The sequence below is a fragment of the Oryctolagus cuniculus genome, chromosome 6 (assembly GCF_051225735.1).
Source record: "Oryctolagus cuniculus isolate XC-2025 breed Fujian yellow rabbit chromosome 6, ASM5122573v1, whole genome shotgun sequence".
Classification (NCBI taxonomy): domain Eukaryota; kingdom Metazoa; phylum Chordata; class Mammalia; order Lagomorpha; family Leporidae; genus Oryctolagus; species Oryctolagus cuniculus.
This window is the reverse complement of record NC_142872.1, coordinates 13,587,336-13,607,675: the sequence shown is the minus strand read 5'-3', so window position 1 is coordinate 13,607,675 and position 20,340 is coordinate 13,587,336. Positions and strand designations below refer to the sequence as shown.

General features: G+C 46.5%; 1 protein-coding gene across 4 annotated transcripts in view; it reads right to left on the bottom strand.

Annotated features, from left to right (window-relative positions):
- LOC127490640 (uncharacterized) overlaps window positions 1-20,340 on the bottom strand; it is a 137,979-nt gene that overhangs the window by 29,543 nt on the left and 88,096 nt on the right. The window contains exon 4 of one of the 4 annotated variants that reach the window (XR_016235221.1): window positions 2,342-2,536. The exons of 1 other annotated variant lie outside the window; for it this stretch is intronic. Coding sequence is in view for 2 of the 3 variants with exons in the window: in XM_089334860.1 (XP_089190986.1) it covers window positions 16,865-16,971 (107 nt within the window). In the remaining variant the exon portion in view is untranslated. Of the gene's footprint in view, window positions 1-2,341; window positions 2,537-5,598; window positions 5,793-14,538; window positions 16,972-20,340 lie in introns of those variants that run through there. 2 more of the 4 variants (XM_089334864.1, XM_089334860.1) reach the window with 2 other exon arrangements.

Sequence of the window (20,340 nt, the reverse complement as noted above, 5' to 3'; positions counted from 1 at the left end):
CCCTGGCCGCACCGTTCACTTTCTGTAGGTTTTAGGCTCAGGCCAATGAGAATAACTGATGGTGCTCTCCAAGATTAAATAATAACTCAGGAATTGCACAAGTTATAAAACAACCTACTGGTTGAGTATTACTTTACTAATTTCCTTTTCGAAGTCCACAAAGATTTTTCTCCTTCCGACAAAGCTACAAACAATTAACTAGGAATCTCTCTATTTCTGCAACCCAAGGCAAATCACAAATATTGTAACTACAGCTGAGCACACTGCCTCAATGTCAAAGGTTCAGGACGAGGCGGAGAGCTGTGTGCTGATGGCGGCACTAATTCAGATTTCCTGGTGCGCCTGCCATCTCCGCTCTGCAGACAGATTTCTTGCGCGTCCCCTGCGGGAGCGTCCCAGGGACATGCGGCTGTATTCCCGCACGGCAGACAGGAGGCAGATGCGGGGAGGAAGGCGCTGCCACCTGGCACCGACTGCGGAGCGGCTCACGCCGGAGCCCAGACGGCAGCTGGGCCAGCGGTAGGTTTCACACAAGCGGTCTGCAAAGCAAGCCCAAGGCTTCCAAGGTTTTCCTAGCCTTTTAATGAAGAGAGAGCGCCTCTTCTTTGAAAATCAGAGTATCGTTTGCCTATTTTATGGATCTGAAGGTGGATGGGCACCAGGTTTTTAGAACTGGCTATTGATTTGGCTGTTTTCCAATACACTGCGGTTCATAATTAGCTATGTCTGAAAAAGCAACCCCAACCCAAGCCGAAGCCGAGGAAACAACCAGGCTACCCTGCACCTCACCGCTGAAGGAGAGAAAGTTACACACTCCCCCTCCGAGTCAGTTCTTTAAAATCACGCAGTCTCGGCAGCCGGTCTAGGAATCATCTTGTGTGTGATGCTAGCAAATTAGAAGATAGTGAGAATCTAACAGCGTCTGGTGGCTCCTTAAGCTGTAGAATCCTAGATGGGGGAGGCATGCTGAGAAAAGCCCAGAGTTCCTTTCGGCCTCCACCTAAGTAACTGTGTAAGGTGAGCGTAGATCCCAGGCTCTGAGAGCAGCTGGGAGTATCCACCTCTTATCCTAAGACGGCTCCTGCCACGGTTCTGCGGAAGATGAAGTTCACTCGCTTATGAGAGCCTTCTTTAAGCAAAATCTTTCAGCTTACAAGGAAAATCTCAAGCGACCTTGAGGTGCAAAAGCTTGAACTTCATTTAGCTTCAAGGTAAATACACGTCAGGCGTTACCCGAGTGGACGAGCCCATGTCTCCAGGCAGGACGGGGCAGCAGGCTAATCTCACTGGAGAATGCAGACAGGGTCGCATGTGCATGACAGCCCTACAGGGGTCAGGAAGACAACCTGGCTCCTTCACTAAACAAAAAGTCTAAAGCCAATTGGGGAAATGCAGAATAGCTGATCAAATATGAAAAGATAACTGGGCTGTTATTTCTTTTCTACACCATCTCTACAAAACAGAGTTTCAAAAATGCAAAATCAGGGAAACAGATGGTCCTGAAGGGGCGTTTGGGCTGCACTGAATGCACTTGCTATTCATATGGTCCTGATCCTTTTTTTGAATCTGGCCAACTGGTATTGGTCATCTGTACGCTAGAGTGCTAAAACACGGTACTCCCTGAGGAACACTGAGAAATGATGCCATTTGTATCGGCTAAATATCCATGTGTTTTATCTTTTCTAGGGTATTACCCAGTCGCTCTGCCCTGAAGAGGCGATTCTTGGTGTTAGACTTTCGTCTGTGAATTGAGTTTGAAGGAGATGCTTGAACTTGATCACTGCAGGTGGGCGATGCGTTCACGGACTACAGCAGGGGCCACTGCCAAAGGAACCATCCCCAGGCACAGGTTGTAGGAGCCCAGCACCAGGCTGTGTGTCTCACAGGAGAGACACAAGTCTTCCCAAGGCATAGTCAGATGCTGTCCTAATCAACTAAAACACCGTATTGAAAGTCTTCAGCTGGCAGGGACTCATAGTTCAAAAGTGGTGGAAGTGCTCCCAGAGCTGGTAGCTACAGAATACAGGAAACTTCAGTCAGGATGGGGTCAGCCCCAGGGCTCCGCGGTATAAAGAAAGAAAGAGTCTCTTCGCCACCATTTATCTGGCTCTGCGGGTGGCTCAGTGGAACTTACAGGGCTATTTTTTTTCTTTTTTTTTCAACTTTTATTTAATAAATATAAATTTCCAAAGCACAACTTTTGGATTATAGTGGCTTTTCCCCCCCTTAACCTCCACCCACAACCATCCCATCTCCCACTCCCTCTGCCATCCCATTCTTTATCAAGATTCATTTTCAATTATCTTTTTTTAAAATTAATTTTATTTATTTATTTATTTTACAGAGTGGACAGTGAGAGAGAGAGAGAGAGAGACAGAAAGGTCTTCCTTTGCCATTGATTCATCCTCCAATGGCCGCCACAGCTGGCGTGCTGCAGCCGGTGCACTGCGCTGATCCGACAGCAGGAGCCAGGTGCTTCTCTTGGTCTCCCATGGGGTGCAGGGCCCTAGCACCTGGGCCATAGCAGAGAGCTGGCCTGGAAGAGGGGCAACCGGGACAGAATACAGCGCCCCGACTGGGACTAGAACCTGGTGTGCTGGCACCGCAAGGCGAAGGATTAGTCTATTGAGCCGCGGCACCGGCCGTCAATTATCTTTATATACAGAATATCAACTTAGTATATACTAAGTAAAGATTTCAACAGACTGCACCCACACAGACACACAAAGTATAAAGTACTGTTTGAGTAGTAGTTTTACTGTTAATTCACATAGTACAGCCCATGAAGGACAGAGATCCTACATGGGGAGTAAGTGCACAGTGACTCCTGTTGTTGATTTAACAATTGGCACTCTTATTTATGACGTCAGTAATCATCCAAGGCTCTTGTCATGAGCTGCCAAGGCTATGGAAGCAGTTTGGAGATTTCTCAGAAACCTGAATATAGGTTCACATGACCCAGCCATCCCACTCCTTGGAATTTGCCCAAAGGAAATTAAATTGGCAAACAAAAGAGCTGTCTGCACCTCAGTGTTTATTGCAGCTCAATCCACAATAGCTAAGACATGGAATCAACCTAAATGCCCATCAACAGAAGACTGGATAAAGAAATTATGGGATATGTACTCTACAGAATACCATACAGCAGTAAAAAATGAAATCTGGTCATTTGCAGCAAAATGGAGGAATCAGGGCTATATTTTCAATTCCTTGTTCCTGCATCCTGACCCTTTGCTTCGTCTTAGGGGGATCCTTCACACAAAACTCTTTTAATCTCATGCTCCTGCTTGTGAAACAGGTATTCAATAAAAGAGATGTAAATATTCCCACTCTTTCTTATTTTTCACCTAGAAGAATGAAGACCCCTCAGGACTTGTACTATGGCTGTGAACGCTGTTACTGTGTGTGCGATTTTAGCACTTCAGAGCAGGATGGCCAGAACCAACTGGCCAGGTTCAAAAACGAGATCAGAGTCAGACAGGTGCTAAGGGGAGATAAAACACTTGTGTCCTCTGCAAATGCCCTCAGTAGTAAATCCTTGCATTGCCAGAAGCTGGCCAACACTGAGACTCTCCAGCAATCCGATACCAGTCAGGTCTGCGGCAGCACAGGGAGCCAAGCTGCACTGCATCTGAGCGGATGGTTCCAATCAAAGCCCGGAGACCAGAAGGAGGACCAGGTTGCCCTGAGGAGGCTGGACCCCTCCTCCCTCAGGAAACTGCTCCAAGGATTAATTGAGATTATCCACCTGACTCCCTTTTTAAACTACAAATCCTTATCTAAAATGTAGATACTGTAATCGTCTGAGGCTGGAACATGTTCAAAAGCTTGATGGAGAAAGTGAGGGGAAGACCTGTCCTTAAACTTGGAGACCATCATAATACTGATTTAACAAAATTGACTTTCGTGGATCAGTGGCAAAACTTCTATGGAGGATTGGGGTACTGAGCAAGGCCCAGGGTGAATGAAGCATGCATTCTACAGTCTGCTTTGTCGTGGGTCTCACTTGACTACTAAGTCTTTGATTCATTTCAAGGAGACAGGAAGAGCTCACCACTGGTATATTTTAGCACAGGGCTACAGATACAGTAGGGGCACAGGTGTATTGTTAACCAATGAGTGTATGTCGGTGGCCCTGCCTGTTCTACTCTTTAGGTAGGGAGCCGTCACAAAGAGTCCAAGCAATTAGGGCTAGACAAAATAATTTCCCTCAAATGCAGGCTTCTTCCCCATGTGAGGCTGCCATTTCTTTGCTTGGTTGAGATAAAGAACATTAAGAGGGCTTTTGATGTGTTCGCTCTGTCCACTCATTACTCAGTCAATAGTTCTTGAGCTATAGCTACACCCAGAGTCTAAGCTGTGTTCAAGAAATATAGTGAAGAACAAGGCATTTCCCCCACCTTCTGTTGCACAGAGGAAGTGAACCTCACACAGTTCCAGACCTGATCATGGCTGATAGCTGAAGCCAGACAGCATGGGCACACTTGACAGGGTGGTCAATGACAGCTGTCAGGTATGATGGAGAGTTTAACTTCAGATATGCATGTTGCAAAGAGAAGATATTAGTAAGTGACACACATGTTCGTATGCACATATACATTCTACGTGAGAAAGAGAGGGACAGAAGCAGAGAGCAAGAAGTCAGCCACGCCAGATTCCTTTCTCTGCTTTTCAGTCCACGAGTGGACGCTACAGAGCGCTGGAGTATGATGGGCTACATCTCCCACTGGGAGGACCTGCAGTTCTAATGAGCACCCTGGTCTCCTCTACACTGGCATATGAAGTCCAGGAAGTGCATGTATTTCATTGTCTATGCCACTCTGCGTCACTCTATTTCATGGACTTTGTATGCTGCCAGCAATGTTGAACCTGTAGTGAGCTAGCTTGTAGATGTGTATGTGTGTGTGTGTGTGTTTAGGGAAGGAGTAGATACATCAGGGTTATGTTTTAAATCACAGGTAGCAGATCACTGAGTCTTCCAATCAACTTACTGGGTTAGAACCCAGACATTTAGTAACGAAAATGAAGAACACTGGGGTACAGGTGCACATCGTCAATATATTTTTGATGAAATTTTTGTTGGGATTTATGGGGAGGACCAAACACGTCCACAGCTGAGACAGGGCCCAGCAGCAAAAGGCAGATTAACTAGAGAAAAACGGGCTAGCTCGTGATTGCGTGCAGGTCTGTTACCCAGGAGGGTCAGCAGGGAGAGGCTACTCAGGCACTGGCCGTGACCTCGCGCAGCAGCAGCCTCTTCAGCAGAGAACACTACGTGTTTCAGGAAGTGACAAGACAAAGGAAAAGGACTTAGAGTCTCTACTGGGGCCGGGAAAGGAGAACCAATGGTGCATAAGGCTTAGTGAGTGATGTTCGTCCACAGAAATTCTGGTATCATCCCACGGCTGATGAGGCTGTAAAGCTGTCTTTGGTGATCAACTTCGGTTCTCCTGGTGGAGGGTGGGTGGCAAGATACTTTTTGTCTTTGTAAAACCATGGCCTCTTAGGTAAACCCATAAACCCAGGGAGAGGAGAGCTTTGTCGCCTTTTTTTTTCTTTTTGATAATTAAAAAAATTATTTGGAAATGCAGAGAGACAAATAGACACACATGTCACGGGGCGGGGGAGATACGGGGCATCTCTGGTTCACTTTCCAAATGCCTGCACATAGCCAGGCTGGATTAAGTCGAAGCCAGGAGCCTGGAACTCCATCTGGGTTCTCCACATGGTGTCAGGGACCCAAGTGCTTGAGCTATCATCTGCTGCCTCTCAGGGTACAAATTATCAGGAAGCTGGAATTGGAACAGAGGCAAATTTTAACCCAGACACTCCCTTTCGGGCTGGAGGCATCCTAGACCATTTGTTAGCCATTCTGCTAAATGCTTATCCACTCTGCTGCTGCTTACATGACTCCAGCTGAACAATCCCTCATCCTCCGACACTTTGGTCAACACTGCACATTTTTAAGATTTTTGTTGCTGTTGTTACCAGAACTGCAATCCATGATTTTACCCTAGCAGACACGATGGAACGGAGTAAAGCAATGAGGATAACACAGCCCACCACCTCCACTGTCAACAATTCTTGCTCTTACAGATCGGCCCCTTGAGCCCAGGCACACGTAGCATATTCTGTTAGTAATGGAAAACTCTGCAGACATCAAGACACCTGAGTCTCTCCCTTTATTATGCTTGCTTGCTTGTGCTATGCCATGTAAACACCTGCAACCTGCTTTAGAAAAGATTTGATCAACGTAAGCCAAACTTCTTACTTCCTGCTCCTCCCAAGCACCCTGACACTGCACTGAATTATTATATAACTCAAGAGGGTTGAGTGTCACCCAGGGGACTCAGACACGCGGTCCCTGGAAAATCACAGGAATACGAGACCTACTAGAACACTCTGTGAGCCTTGCTGTAGGAGTTTCCCTTCGGAGTCACAAATGCAAGTCAGGTACTGGGCCGGCTTGGTCCGGCCTGTGTCTGCCTTCCTCCAGGCTTGTCTGTCTTAGACTTTATAATCCCAGCATGCTAAAATAAGTGTTGGACGAAGGCATGCTTCCTAAACCCTAAGAAGAAGAAAACAATATTTTCATCGAATAATGTAAAGTAAAATTACAACCTAAAGGACTCTATGTAATTAAGAGATTAATCAACTCTATCATCACTGGAATATCCTCACTGGATGCCTCAACCCAAGAGTGAGTGCACACTGCTGCCAAATGACTTATCCTTCGGCCCCGCATTTAGAAAAGAGTAGAGCTTTTCATGTTGTGAAAATGATATGGCGAAAAGAAATGACCTATCCAAGAAATGAAGCTTTAACTGTAATTGTGTGTAGGGGTGCCCAGGTGTGTGTGTGTGTGTGTGTGTGTGTGTGTGCATGGGAAAGGGTGAGAAGAAGAATCCAACAATCCGCAGAAAGCAGAGACAAGCAAGGAGACGGACAACATCTCATTACACCCAGCTGTGAGGGCAGCTATTTGTTACTGAATCCTTGGAATGAGAGCAGAGCTCTTGTTTATTTACATTTGTTCCCGGTTTGAAAGACAGCCCAAGAGGTAAAATAAAATGAGAATGCCTCAGATGCCTTCTAAATTTCCCCTTAAATTGAATTTCTTGTTTTATCAGGGAACAATACTTGCACTGATGTTAGGCAGACAGCTAAAAGGTCAACAAGTTCCCTTGGTTGCCTTTTGTCAAGGGTTTTTGACTTGTCTGTGAATAAAGATCCCCCAGGAGGAAGGCAGGCCTGAATTTCCTGTCATGCAGCAGACAGCAGTGCATTTGAAAATGTTACAAAAAGCATCAGGGACTTGAGCGCACCTCCGAGCCCCCGCAGACGCCAATCGCCGCCCGTGTAAACACGCACACACACATGTTTGGGATTTGTCCTGTCAGCTTTGGGTTGTGAAACAAATGGTTCCCGGCAGCCCACCTTGAATACACAATGAACCGGACGGGTTTCTTTTCTTTTTTTTCTTTTTTTTGCGGTGGTTGGTGGTGTGCGGTTGTTGCCGCCTCACGCCTCATCAGCCCGGAGGTCTCGCCCTCCTGCTGTCAGGACGCGCTCCGTGAGGCGCGCTGAGGGTGAGGGCCGCGGCCTGGCAAGGCGCCCTAGGCCTGCCCGCGCGTCCGCGGCCTCAGCCTCTGCCGTTTCCTTGTGCTCATTTACCGCTGTCTGAGCTCCCTGTGTGTATGTAACTAGGGTTGAGTCGTAACTGCTATCACCTGGACGAAAACGAATGGGTCTTTCTGGAAGTTGGTCATTTTATTGAAACGAGTGAATTGTGTTTCTCCAGAAGAACCCCAGCAATTATAATTAGTGTGTGTGTGTGTGTGTGAGAGAGAGAAGTTTAACTATTTCTCTCATTTTTTCTTGACAGTCTGTTTTTAGAGAAGGTGAGAGGCCTCTCGTCACGCCTGTTGTCTGCGCGAAGCCCATTTAGGCACAGTTGGAAAAAGGCTGGCAAAGATTACAGAACAGTGAATTTCCTTGTAGGCTGTCAGGAAAGCACAGGCGCACTTCCGGCACTGTTCCCAGTATGATCACCAGTGGAGTAAACACATTTTAATTCCTTTTTTCAAACGTCGTTGATTAAAGCATATATATATATATATACACACACACACACACATGCATATATATATACACACACACATATATATATACACATATATACATACATTCATTTGACAAGTATTTTTCCAAATGGGACAGATACTACAGAGAATAACAGCAACAACAAAACTGGCCACTGGCATACTTCAGGTGTGAACCACGTGCTGGGCACGTGATATAGGGTCTCAATTCTCAAAAAACACCCTATACAAAGAATTTTTGATGAGGAAATTGAGGCTTCCACTAATTATATATTCCATAGCCACATGGTAATAATGCAGTGGAGCTATGATTTAAACCTACGGCTTTCTAAATCAAAATCCTGCATGAATCCATCAATATTCATGTTACAAAGAAAGACTGAACAATTGCCAGTTCATGCTTAACACGGCCCACATTGAGCGGCCAACAATAGAGTGTTGTGCTCTATGTTACCGAGTGGGAAGAGTCAACCTCACAGACCAGCCCCCAGTCATCCTCTCTTCAAGTTAATAGGCTTTTTTTTAAATCCTAATTCCAGAAAAGTCTGTGGGTCCTTTGAGTGAGAATCAACAAGTGAATTGCAGAGCTCCTCTTAAATAAGAGTAAGCGCACAGAAGTGGCCAAGGAGGCAAAAAATTCACCAGGGATGAGATTGTCTTACTGCATCATGAAATGTAGAACAAACCTATGTTAAATAAAATTATTGGCAGGATTCTGTTATGGACTGAACTCCTGCACTTCACCCCAACAAACCAAAACAAAATGGAGTCACTGATGTTAAATGCCGAGTAATCAAACGGAAACTTTAAGAAGCAGAAAAATCCACAAACAGGACAGTTTTTATCAAAGCAAAGCAACAAACAATCCAGAAGTTCAAGGCAACCGATAGGAGAGGTCTCAGTGAACCCAAGCCCATGTGATAAGGTATCTCCTTATGAGAAAAGTACATGACTTTCACCCAGCATGCTTGATCAGGCTGTTTTCCTCATTCTCCTGCCAGCTGCCTTAAGAAGACCAATGCCCTGCCTTGCCCCAGTGGAGCTCCCTCTATATTTGTCCACAGGATGCTGCCTAATTCATGAATCAGTGATGAAGCCAATTCGAAAATTGAATTGATCAAACTTTTATTTTTTTAATAGCTCCAACAATTAACTAGTCTTGTATTGACCTAAGGTTAGACTCACCAGTGGAACAAGCCCAGAAATAGCTCTAAGAATAAACACAACTTTGGTGTATGGAAAATGTGACACTTCAGATTACCAAAGGAATACTCAGTTTGTGCCCAAACAGCTGTATCATTAACCAGAAAAATAATTAAGTTAAATCTTTACCTCACATCATATACCAAAATTGGTTGTAGATGGATTCAAGAAGTTTCTTTCAACTTCTTTCAATAATATCTCCTGCCTTCTGTGTATAAGGCTTTTCACTTTTTCACTATATCCATTTCCAGTTATTTGGGAGTTTTGTTAATATCATATGTGGTATCAGTAAATTTTTAAACTTTCTAACTGCTTTTCTTCATCCACAAAAATATAATTGCATTTAATATATTAATTTTCCATCTTGACCTTGAAAATGTACCTATTGATTCTGATATTTTAGATTATTTTATTCTAACATCTGTAAATTTTATTCTTTATGTATATAATTTATGCTATCACATTAAGGAAGTTCCATTTTATTTCTAGATTTTTAATAATTTTTGTCATAAATAGGAGATTTTTGGGTCTACCAACAAGCTTACTTTTTTACTTTATTATGTTAATTAGTTACCCAGATTTATTTTCAAATTTTAAACCAAGATTTCATTCTTGAAATAAAACTCAGCTTGGTTATGCCATATTGTATTAAACTTTTTCTATCACTGGATTCAGTTTGCTAATAATGATGATTTTTCTATGTTATTACTGAAGTGGGCCCACAGTTTTCCTTTCTGTAATGTTTTTCTCAAGTTTTATAAAATGCAAATGAGTTAAAAATTGTTCCCTTAATTCTCTGGAACGTTCATGCAAGACTGATAAGCATTCTTTACTCTTTGCTACAATTCACCAGTGAAGTTTTCTAGAACCAAGATTTTATGGGGAGGTTTTAAATTACATATTTAATTTTTAAGATAGCTGTGTTATAATACTACTCATCTATCCTGTTTTTCCGTATGTCAGTTTGTCACAGGAAAAATAACTTTGTAAGATGTACTTTTCTTTGTCCATATCATTAAACTTGACATTTACTGCTGTCCTATTAAATCATATAAACAATATTAATAGTACCCATTTATATTTTTCTTAAAGCTTTTACTTTTGAATACTTTTAGACTGACAGAAAAGTTGAAAAGGTAGTATAGAAAGTTCCCATCACACCCCCATCCCATTCTCCTCCCTGGTCACAACTTAGGTTGTTATGGCAGATTTGTGCATTAATATTAACTAAATTCCATACTCCACTTGGTTTTCATTAGTTTACCCCTAAAGCCATTTAAAAATTGGGGTGTGATGGACATCAAACAGGTGCTCATAATGGATGTGTAGATCTTGTTGAGTTTGAAAATAAGAGCACACTTTTGAGACCACAGCCATCCTCAATACCGAAAACACAGCCAGCCATCATCTCTGAAAGTACCCACCCTTTTGTGGTGACAACGGAGTGCTGCCCTCCCTCGGAACTGTTCAGCACAGGACACGGTCCTGTTAACTCATACTGCATTTCTTCTGGTCTGGGCGCTTGTCCTGGAGGAGCGGATTACTGAGTTGTCAGGTCTCCACTCCCTATTCTTCCCTTGTTTTTAACGACCTTGACAGTTCTGTGGTGTATTGGTCAGGCATCTTGCAGCAAGCGCCTTGGTTTGGGTTTTCTGCTGTGTTTCTCCTGGTTAGATGAGGGCTGGGTTTGGGAGGAAGAGGGAGAGGCCAACTGTCACTCCTGTCACTCACTCCCAGGGGCTTGCTGTCCGTGGAGAATATTTTAAATACCTGCAGGATCGATAGAGGAAGAAGAATACAGATCCCCATCATTGCCAACCTGTCAATCTTCAAGTTTTATCTTGATAATTTTGACAGGGATTTTTCAATTTCATTTATTTGTCTTTTCAAGGAAGGGTTTTGGCTTTGCTGAACTTTTCTATTATGCATTTGTTTTATGTTCTATTTCTTTAACTTGTCTTTATTATTTCCTTCCTTTTATTGTCTTTGGATTTAACTTCCTGCTCTTCTAACTTCTTGAGAGGAATCCTTAGCAAACTGATTTCGGGTTTTTCTTCTTTCCTCTCGTTTTTAATATTCTAAACTTAAGACTACAAATCTCTCAGCAATGTTTTAGCTGCAGCTACAAGTTTTGACATGTAGTATTTTATAAGCATTCATTAAAAAATATTGTCCAATTTCTCCTGTGATTTCATTGTTGACTCACTGATAATTCAGAAGTTTTTCTTATTATTGAAAAATATGAAGATTCCATTGTTGTGTGTGTGATAGATTTCTAGCTTCATTCTGCTGTATTCAGAGGACATGTTCCGTAAGATTTAAATACTCTGAAGTTCAGTGGAGTGCTGCTTTATGACCCAGCATTCAGTCAATATCAGTTAATGTTCCATGTACACTGAATGCAAACCAGAGGGGTCTGGAGAGCAGCTCTCCACCTCGTGTGGACTGTGCACCACGCCTGCTGCCTTCGCGGTTGTTTAAACCCAACCTCCCCCTGGAGCCTGCGTGCCACAGGTCTACCAGGTGCTTTCCCAGGCTGATGCCCTCCGTGGAGTCAGTTAAAATCATGTTCCCTAAGGTTGGTGTTGTGGCACGATGGGTTAAAAGACGCTGTCTGCGATGCCAGCATCCCATATGGGCACCGGTGGTTCGAGTCCCAGCTGCTCCACTTCCGATCCAGCTCCCAGCTAATGCATCTGGGAAAAGCCATGGAGGTTGGCTCAAGTGCTTGGGCCCCTGCCACCCATGTGAGAGACCTAGATGAAGGATGAAGCTCCTGGCTCCTGGCTTTTTTTTTTTTTTTTTTTTAACAGGCAGAGTGGACAGTGAAAGAGAGAGACAGAGAGAAAGGTCTTCCTTTGCCGTTGGTTCACCCTCCAATGGCCACCATGGCTGGTGCGCTGCGGCCGGCGCACCACGCTGATCTGAAGCCAGGAGCCAGGTGCTTCTCCTGGTCTCCCATGGGGTGCAGGGCCCAAGCACTTGGGCCATCCTCCACTGCACTCCCTGGCCACAGCAGAGAGCTGGCCTGGAAGAGGGGTAACCGGGACAGAATCCGGCGCCCCGACCGGGACTAGAACCTGGTGTGCCGGCGCCGCTAGGCGGAGGATTAGCCTAGTGAGCCGCAGCACCGGCCGGCTCCTGTCTTTGACCTGGCCTGGTCCTGGCTGTTATAGCCATCTGGGGAGTGAACCAGCAGATGAAAGATCTCTCTGTCTCTCCTCTCTGTATCTCAGGCTTACTTAAATAAATATTTTTTAAATCATATTCCTGTTTGATTTCTATTACACAATGACTTCTCTTTCATTCACCCTCAGCTATTTATGGAAACTGTGTTCTGTCCGCCGCTATGTAAGACTTCTATGTTTTTCGGTGGGAAAGCTTCTTGCTACATAGCCATGAACTCCACCCTCCCACCCCGCTAAAACGTTTTATGTTGTAGGCAAATATTGATTTAAGCTGAATTCTGAAGGCTTGTGGTCAGGCTGAAAGAAGTTTCACTATGTTTATAAGTGAAACATGTGCTACCTCCTCTGAAATGCCCGGTGCCAGCGAAAGGAGCCTGAATGTCGACACTTTCCTAAACTGACAGCTACAAGCTTGAAATGAAACTCCGTCCCCTTTCCATTCACAGATGCTCTTCCGGGTAGACCAGACAAGCAGACTTCCCTAAAGGAAATGAAGGTCCGTAACCAAAAAAGCGAAGAAGAAGGCAGATGCCCAAACATGTCCATTCATCAAGACATAGAAATGCTCTTTTTAAAAGGTTGTCTCAAAAGCTAAAAAAAAAAGAAAGGGAGAAGAAAGAAGAGTGGGAGGGAGACAGGCGATGAGAGGGAGAGAGGGAGAACTGGAATAGCATTATGTTCTTAGAATTGTACCTACAGGGGCCAGTGCTGTGGCGTAGCGGGTAAAGCTGCTGCCTGCAGTGCCAGCATCCCCTGTAGGTGCCAGTTTGAGTCCTGGCTGCTCCACCTCCGATCCAGCTCTCTGTTATGGCCTGGGAAAGTAGGTCCTTGGGCCCCTGCACCCACGTGGGAGACCTGGAAGAAGCTCCTAGTTCCTTGCTTCAGATCTGTGCAGCTCCGTCCATTGCAGCCATCTGGGGAGTGAATCAGCAGATGGAACACCTTTCTCTCTCTCTGCCTCTCTGTAATTCTGCCCTTCAAATAAATAAATAAATCTTAAAAAAAAAAAAAAAGATTTGTACCTACAGACCATATTGAATCTGTTAAAAACTAATTAAACACTTAAAAAAGAAAAAAAATTTAAATTTACTTAAAAGTCAGAGCTACAGAGAGAGGGAAACATACACACACACACACACACACAGAGAGAGAGAGACAGAGAGACAGAGAGAGAGAGGGAGGGAAGGAGAGAATCTTCCATCTGCTGGTTCACTCCCCCGATGGCCACAACAGCCAGGCTAAAACCAGGAACTTCTTCTGGGTCTCCCACATGGTACAGGGACCCAGGCACTTGGAGCATCTTCCACTGTTTTCCCAGGCACAGTAGCAGGGAGCTGGATTGGAAGTGGAGGAGCCAGGTCCTGAATCTGCGCCCATAGGGGTGCTGCTATTGCTGGCGGCAGCTCTACCACCTCTGTCACAGCGCTGGCCCCAGGGATGCTCTCTCGATGCACAGGGCTGGTGCTGTCCTCTTGGGAGGCTCCTTGAGGACGGAGCTGAGAGCCGTTCTGGCTGGAATTCCTCCCCTCTCCCAGCAACCCTAAGGCACTTAGACCATAATAGCATGTTTGCTTGGAGGCCATAACTGAAAGAGCCAGGTGCAGCAGGTGCTGCCTTCCACAGTACTGTAGAGCGAGGACAGCACAGAGACTTGGGGAAACTTTTGAGACCACAGAGCGCTGTCTGTGGAGGGAGCCATTCTGTGAAGTGGAAGTTGGGGGTGGTCCGCCCCCCACTTTAGTCTGGTGAGAGGGGCTGGAGGAAGCCCCTCGAGAGCTTGTTTGTGCCCCTGGCAGTGGGAAGGACACAGCGAGGTGCTGCCGGACACTGCACGAGGAATCTCAGGGCAAAACCTGTGACTGGTGCTGTACCCCCTCACCCAGGCCTGAGATTTCCACGCACAGATGTGGGCCGGGGGTGGCGGGAGAGCCAGGCTGAAGCCCTTTTGCACCTTGTTATAGAATTCCACCTGGGAGCAGAGAAGGGTGGGCACCAGGGGCTAGGCAGGGGTCAAGGGTTGGGGGCGGGGCCCGGGGCCAGGGAGAAGTTGGGTAGTGGTAGGAAATCTGATAGAGAAGTGTTTCTGAGCCCGACCACGCAGCATGGTGACTGCGATAGTTAGCAGCACACTCGTGGACGAAAACTGTGGATAACAGATTGTGAATGTCCTCACCACACACCAAAATGAAAAGGTGTGAGTGAGGCGACAGACCGCGAATTCGCTTGACCGAGCCGTTCCATCCTACACAATTACAGCAAAGCATCGTGTAGTGCACCAGAGATGCACACAATTTTTGATCGCCAACTACAGAAATAAAATAAGCAAAAAACGGTTCTGCCTGGAAAAGCAACACAATCCTAGTGGTGTGTGTGTGTGTGTGTGTGTGTGCACGCGCACATGTGGAGGGCAATGCTGTCAGATCACAGGTACAGAAAGAGCAGGGGCCGGCGCGTTGCCTCCCCTACAGCACGTGTCTGGCTCCTAGAGGGGATGCCCGAAGGAAACACAGGTCGTCTTCAGAGGGTGCCGGGCAGAGATAGATGCAAAGCTCGCATCCCCTGTGACTGCTGGTTCAAGTCCTGGCTGCTCCACTTCTGGCCCAGCTCCCTGCTAGTGTGCCGGGCAAGCAGCAGAAGCTGGCCCAAGAGTGTGTGCCCTCGCCATGACCCGGATGGAGTTCCTGACTCCTGGCTTTGTCGTGGCCATTTGAGGAGTGAACCGGTAGATGAAAGGCCTCTGTCTCCCTCTTTCTCTGTAAATCTGCCTCTCAAAGAAATAAATGTGTCTTGTTTTCTTTTAAAGAAGAGGACCATGTCTTTAACAAGTACACTAAAGGAAGTTTCTGCAGCTGCAGGTCACCCGGGAGATGCGGTTTTTCTCGCAGGTGGCAATGCCCACCCAGGTGCCTGCTCACGCTGCATCTTGTGCTCAGCATCTCATGTCAGGAGATGAGATCATGAAGGAGGATCATAAACGTGTTCCATTCCAGAATCAGAGGTTAGAATCCTGCTCTGTGGCTCTCGATCATTTTTTGGCTCTGAGCTATTCAGCCCTTTGGCCTCCATCCCTTATTTGCCCAGACCCATGGAGCCTTCAATTCATCAAATACGTATTGGACTTCTACCATCTACCAGACCCTGAGGTTCAACAATTGAGTATCACACAGTTTCTGAATCCCAGGAGCTCACACTTTCAGAGGTGCAGATGTGTGCACAATGCCTCGTGAAGGGAGCTGAGGGGGCAGCTAAAAGCCTGAGCATGTCGGAAAGTTCAAGGAAAACCGCTCACGCTGTGTCTTTAACGATGAGTTAAAGTGTGAGAGGTGAAAGGCCTTTCAGGTAGGCAGGGCTCTGTCCACAGTCGCAGGGCGCGGCACCATCATGGCATCAGAGAATCTGGTCTGGCAGGAGCACTGGGTACCAGACTGGAGGCAGCAGGAGATGAAGCTGAAGACAGTGCAGAAATGGATCATGGAGTGCCTGGAGCCGGAGCTGGATGTCTCTTTGCGGATGTTCAGGAGCCATGATCGCAGAGCTCCGATGAGGTGCACTATTTTTATCAGATATCTGTTCTAGGAGATGTTTCGGAGGCTTTGTAAAAGATGGCTTGGGAGGTGTCCACTCCTCATGTTTGCCTTACCCAAGGTAGGTAGGTGGAAGCCAGATGAGACATTCTGGAGGTTTGTATTGTAAGTCCTCCCCTGCACCTAAAATCAGTGCCGTGTCTATCAGCCCAGCAAGTGCTGAGAGGCTGCAGGGACAGAGCTCAGTGCTGGCTCTGAACTTGACCCCGCTTGTTACCTTAACTTCTGAGAATTACCTGGAAGCAATTAACTCCCCATGCACAGTGTGCTAGATGATCGTCCAAGGACACTGCAGGGTTATTGAACAGAAGTCTAGACACACAAAGAGTGTTACAGTTTTTGGAATGTTGATGCCCAGAATTTGAGACTTCCCAGGAAACTGCACATGCACGGATACACACTCATACAATTTGGCTTCTGCTTTCAGGAGTTCACAGACACACTTGGGGCCATCTTAATCAACCGGAGACTATGGATCTAGGTAGAGAGCACCATGTTTTACAACCAGTGAGCGAACTGGAGGCTGAAATCTGTGGTGGTGATGAAGCCTGTAAGAGCCAGATTTCTCAGCTTCTCTACAAACGATCAGTTCACCAGGAGGGTCCTTGTATTCCAGATCTGCGCCAGGGTTTTGTCTGGGAGAATTTTGTCAGCTGGCATCACTCCTATCTAGAAGCTGGCTGCTACTTCCTGCATAGCTGTCGTTCTGTGACTGTGGGTGCACAGCAGCAGGGGTGAAAGGCCATGAACTCGGGGTGCAGGGGAATGTGTGAAGGCTGGGCTTGTGTCACGCTGGGCAGCTACGGTGGCCACAGCACTTACAACAGCTCACTCTTGAGTAGCTGCTAAGGGCTGCTTTATCTGTCTTCCTCCAGTGCCAGCTTTGTAGGCCACCTGTGTATAAGAAAAGTCAATGTAGTTCGCACACAATCTATTTTCTCATTTCATTATCACCAAGCTTTTACACTTGATCTTAGCCAAAGGGCCGAGAAGTGGTATCACCAAGCTTTTTAGAGTATCCAGTGCATAATGCCATGCTCATCAAAGAGCATGATTGAGCAAAAAACTAGAAAAGAAAATAGGTCTGGTGCCTGCCTGTTATCTGAGAACCACAAGCAGCTGGAAACTCCAAGTGTCTTGCTGAGTTACTTGGTAAAAGAAATTTAATTTGTGAGTATTTTTGACATGCTGTTGGTTTTAGCAAGTATTTCTGGCACCCTGTTTCGATGCTTGGAGATACAACTCAACAGACCTTCACAATGCTTCAAAGTTCACTTCCCCACAGACCAGCTCTAAGTGGCTGTCCAGAAATCCAGAGCCAATGGCTCCCCTGAAGCAACACAAAGCCCGGGCACATGCTGTAGGAAGCAGCTAACATCAATATGGTACACATTTCTTGTTGTCTATATTTTCCTTCAGTATATAAGTACCTATCTATTAAGTCTTCAAACATCTATACAAGGAGAAACTTATAAAAAGAATACTGCCATTTTTTTTAATTTAAAAAATTTTTTTTTTATTTTTTGACAGGCAGAGTGGACAGTGACAGAGAGAGACAGAGAGAAAGGTCTTCCTTTGCCCTTGGTTCACCCTCCAATGGCTGCCACGGCCTGCGCGCTGCGGCCGGCGCACCACGCTGATCCGATGGCAGGAGCCAGGTGCTTCTCCTGGTCTCCCATGGGGTGCAGGGCCCAAGCACTTGGGCCATCCTCCACTGCACTTCCTGGCCACAGCAGAGAGCTGGCCTGGAAGAGGGGCAACTGGGACAGAATCCGGCACCCCGACCGGGACTAGAACCCGGTATGCCAGCGCCGCAAGGCGGAGGATTAGTCTAGTGAGCCGCGATACCGGCCCCTAAATCTCTCTTAAGATTCTACCCAGGCATATGCCTCTGGCTGTCTTGGGACAAGGATTCTTAGTGTGGCACACACACTGTTCAAATAGACTTAAGTAGCATAACAGTCGGGAAGGTAGACCCAGAGTTGAATAAGGTGAGGTTTACACTGTGTCCTTTTCACACTTTCTCTAGGTTTCCATTTTTACAATGCATTTAAGGTAATTTTGTAATGGCAGTGTCATCAGTTGTGCACAGGGCTCCATCATTTTAAAAGGAACTGGAATGGGAGAGAAGGAAGCTATTGAAGGCAGACGACAGGGACTGAGCCTTGAGTCTTCATCTTGGAATCTACGTGACCTTGGGCATCTTGAAATCTCCAAGCCTTCATTTCTTTGTTAATAAAATAGGAAAAACTGTACCTAAGTCACAGACTCACTCCGAGTATTCAAGACAGTCAGATACATACAGTCAGGTGCTGAGTAGCAATGTCCTGACCAATGAGGGGCTGCGGATGTGACTGGGGTCTCACCAGATTGTCCTGGAGCTGCAGCCATCGTAAAGCAATGACACGATGTGTGACATGTTTGTTGTGCTGCCGATGTAAACAGACCGGCACTGCTAGTCATGTACAAGTGCAGGACACACAGGAGCAGGTGTTCAGCCTGGTGGTTAAGACACCCACAACCCACACTGGGGTACCCAGGTTCGATTCCTGGCTCCGCCCTCTTGACTCTACCTTTCTGCTTATGCAGCACCTGGGAGGCGGTGATGGTGGCTTGAGTACTTCCATTCCTGCCCCTCATGCGTGGGATCTGAATTGCATTCCAGGTCCCAGCTTAGGCCCAGGCCAGTCTTAGCTGCTGCAGGCATTTGGAGAGTGAATCAATGGATGGGAATTCTTGCTCTTTTTGTCTCCAAAAAATATTTAAAAAAAAATTGTTTAAATTCATTTAAAAGGTGAGGTGACATGCACAGAGAGGAAGAGACAGAGAAGAGAGATTCTTCAACTGCTGGTTCACTCCTGCAAAATGTTATAATGCCCAGAGCTGGGCCAGGAGAAAGCCAGGATATTGGAACGCCGTCCTGGCCTCCCACGTAATTGGGCCATCTTCTGCTGCTTTCCCAGGAGAATTAGCAGGAGGCAGAACAGAAGTAGGGCATTTGGGATTGAAACAGGTGCTCAGACATGGAATGCCAGCTTCGCAGGTGTGAGGTTAACTCACTACACCACAATGCTGACCCCAAAATAAATTTTATGGCAGCACATATAATTTTGGAAAATACACAGTACATGCTAATGATAATAGATGGCCATAGATGGTTTATGTATTTGCTATACTTTGGAAGGATAGTTCTACTTACAAAAAAAAGCTGACTATAAAACAATATTAAATCCTAATAGAGTGCTACACCAGCATCGTGGCACCCTGGGAGCAGCCTCACGGGTCTTCTGCTCACCGTGTTTCAGGCCAAGTTGAGGTCCAGGTGTGTGGGAGTGTCACGTACGTAACTGTGACATCCTCGCGATGGTGCAGTCACCTCACGAGGCGTTTCTTAGAGTGTGTGCCCTCCGTGGAGTGACGCAAGGCTGTGCACACTGTGCCGGCATCCACCGAGACACCTTGGGTCACTGCTGTCATCTCCATGCCCGCCCTGGGCTGCTGTGGCCAGTGCTGCCCCTTCCTCCTCTCACTGCGCTCTGTGTTTTCCCCTGAAGTTCGAAGGAAAAGGATCATATCATCTCTTTGTCCAGAAAAAAAAAATCTATTTTGTAAGGCATAATTGTGTTAGTGCTCACAAAATCCGCACTGCTAAATGCCACGGAATAAATGTCAGAGCCGGGAGTTCTGATTGGCTGTCTCCCACGCCTTGGTTTGAAGGCTCCAACTGCAGCGTGGTCTTCTCCCTCTCTGTGATGGGTCGCAGAAGCGAGGCTATCCCACTGCGGCTGGAGAGGGGAGGGCAGCGCCGTGACTGCCCTGCACCTTCTCATGGGGAGTGGGGGTGGGGGTGGGGTGGAGACTCCCCCTCCCAGGATCCTGCAGCAACCAGGCAAACAAAGAAGGAAAGAGTTCAGACTGGGTCCGGGTAGAAGGGATTAGCCTTCGCCCTGGTGGTCTACCACCTGGGGGCTGCAGTTGAGGAAGAGAAGGTTCCAGAGTCTAGGCCAGGGACCCTAGCAGCCCCTGGAAAGGGCATGAAGGAGCCAGACTTGGGAGGCGCCTCCTCTTCCCTCTCCATGAAGCAGATCTGAAGCCAGGGAGGAAAACCTCATTCAAGGAACCCAGAAGAAGTGAGTTCCCCTCATTTCCAGGTAGGGCTGTCAGGAGCAAGACGTTTGCTGCAATGCTTTGCTGCCAAGTTTGCACACGTGCCGTTCCAAAGAGGTGGGACGAAGACACACATGCAAGGGCCAGGGAGAGTGA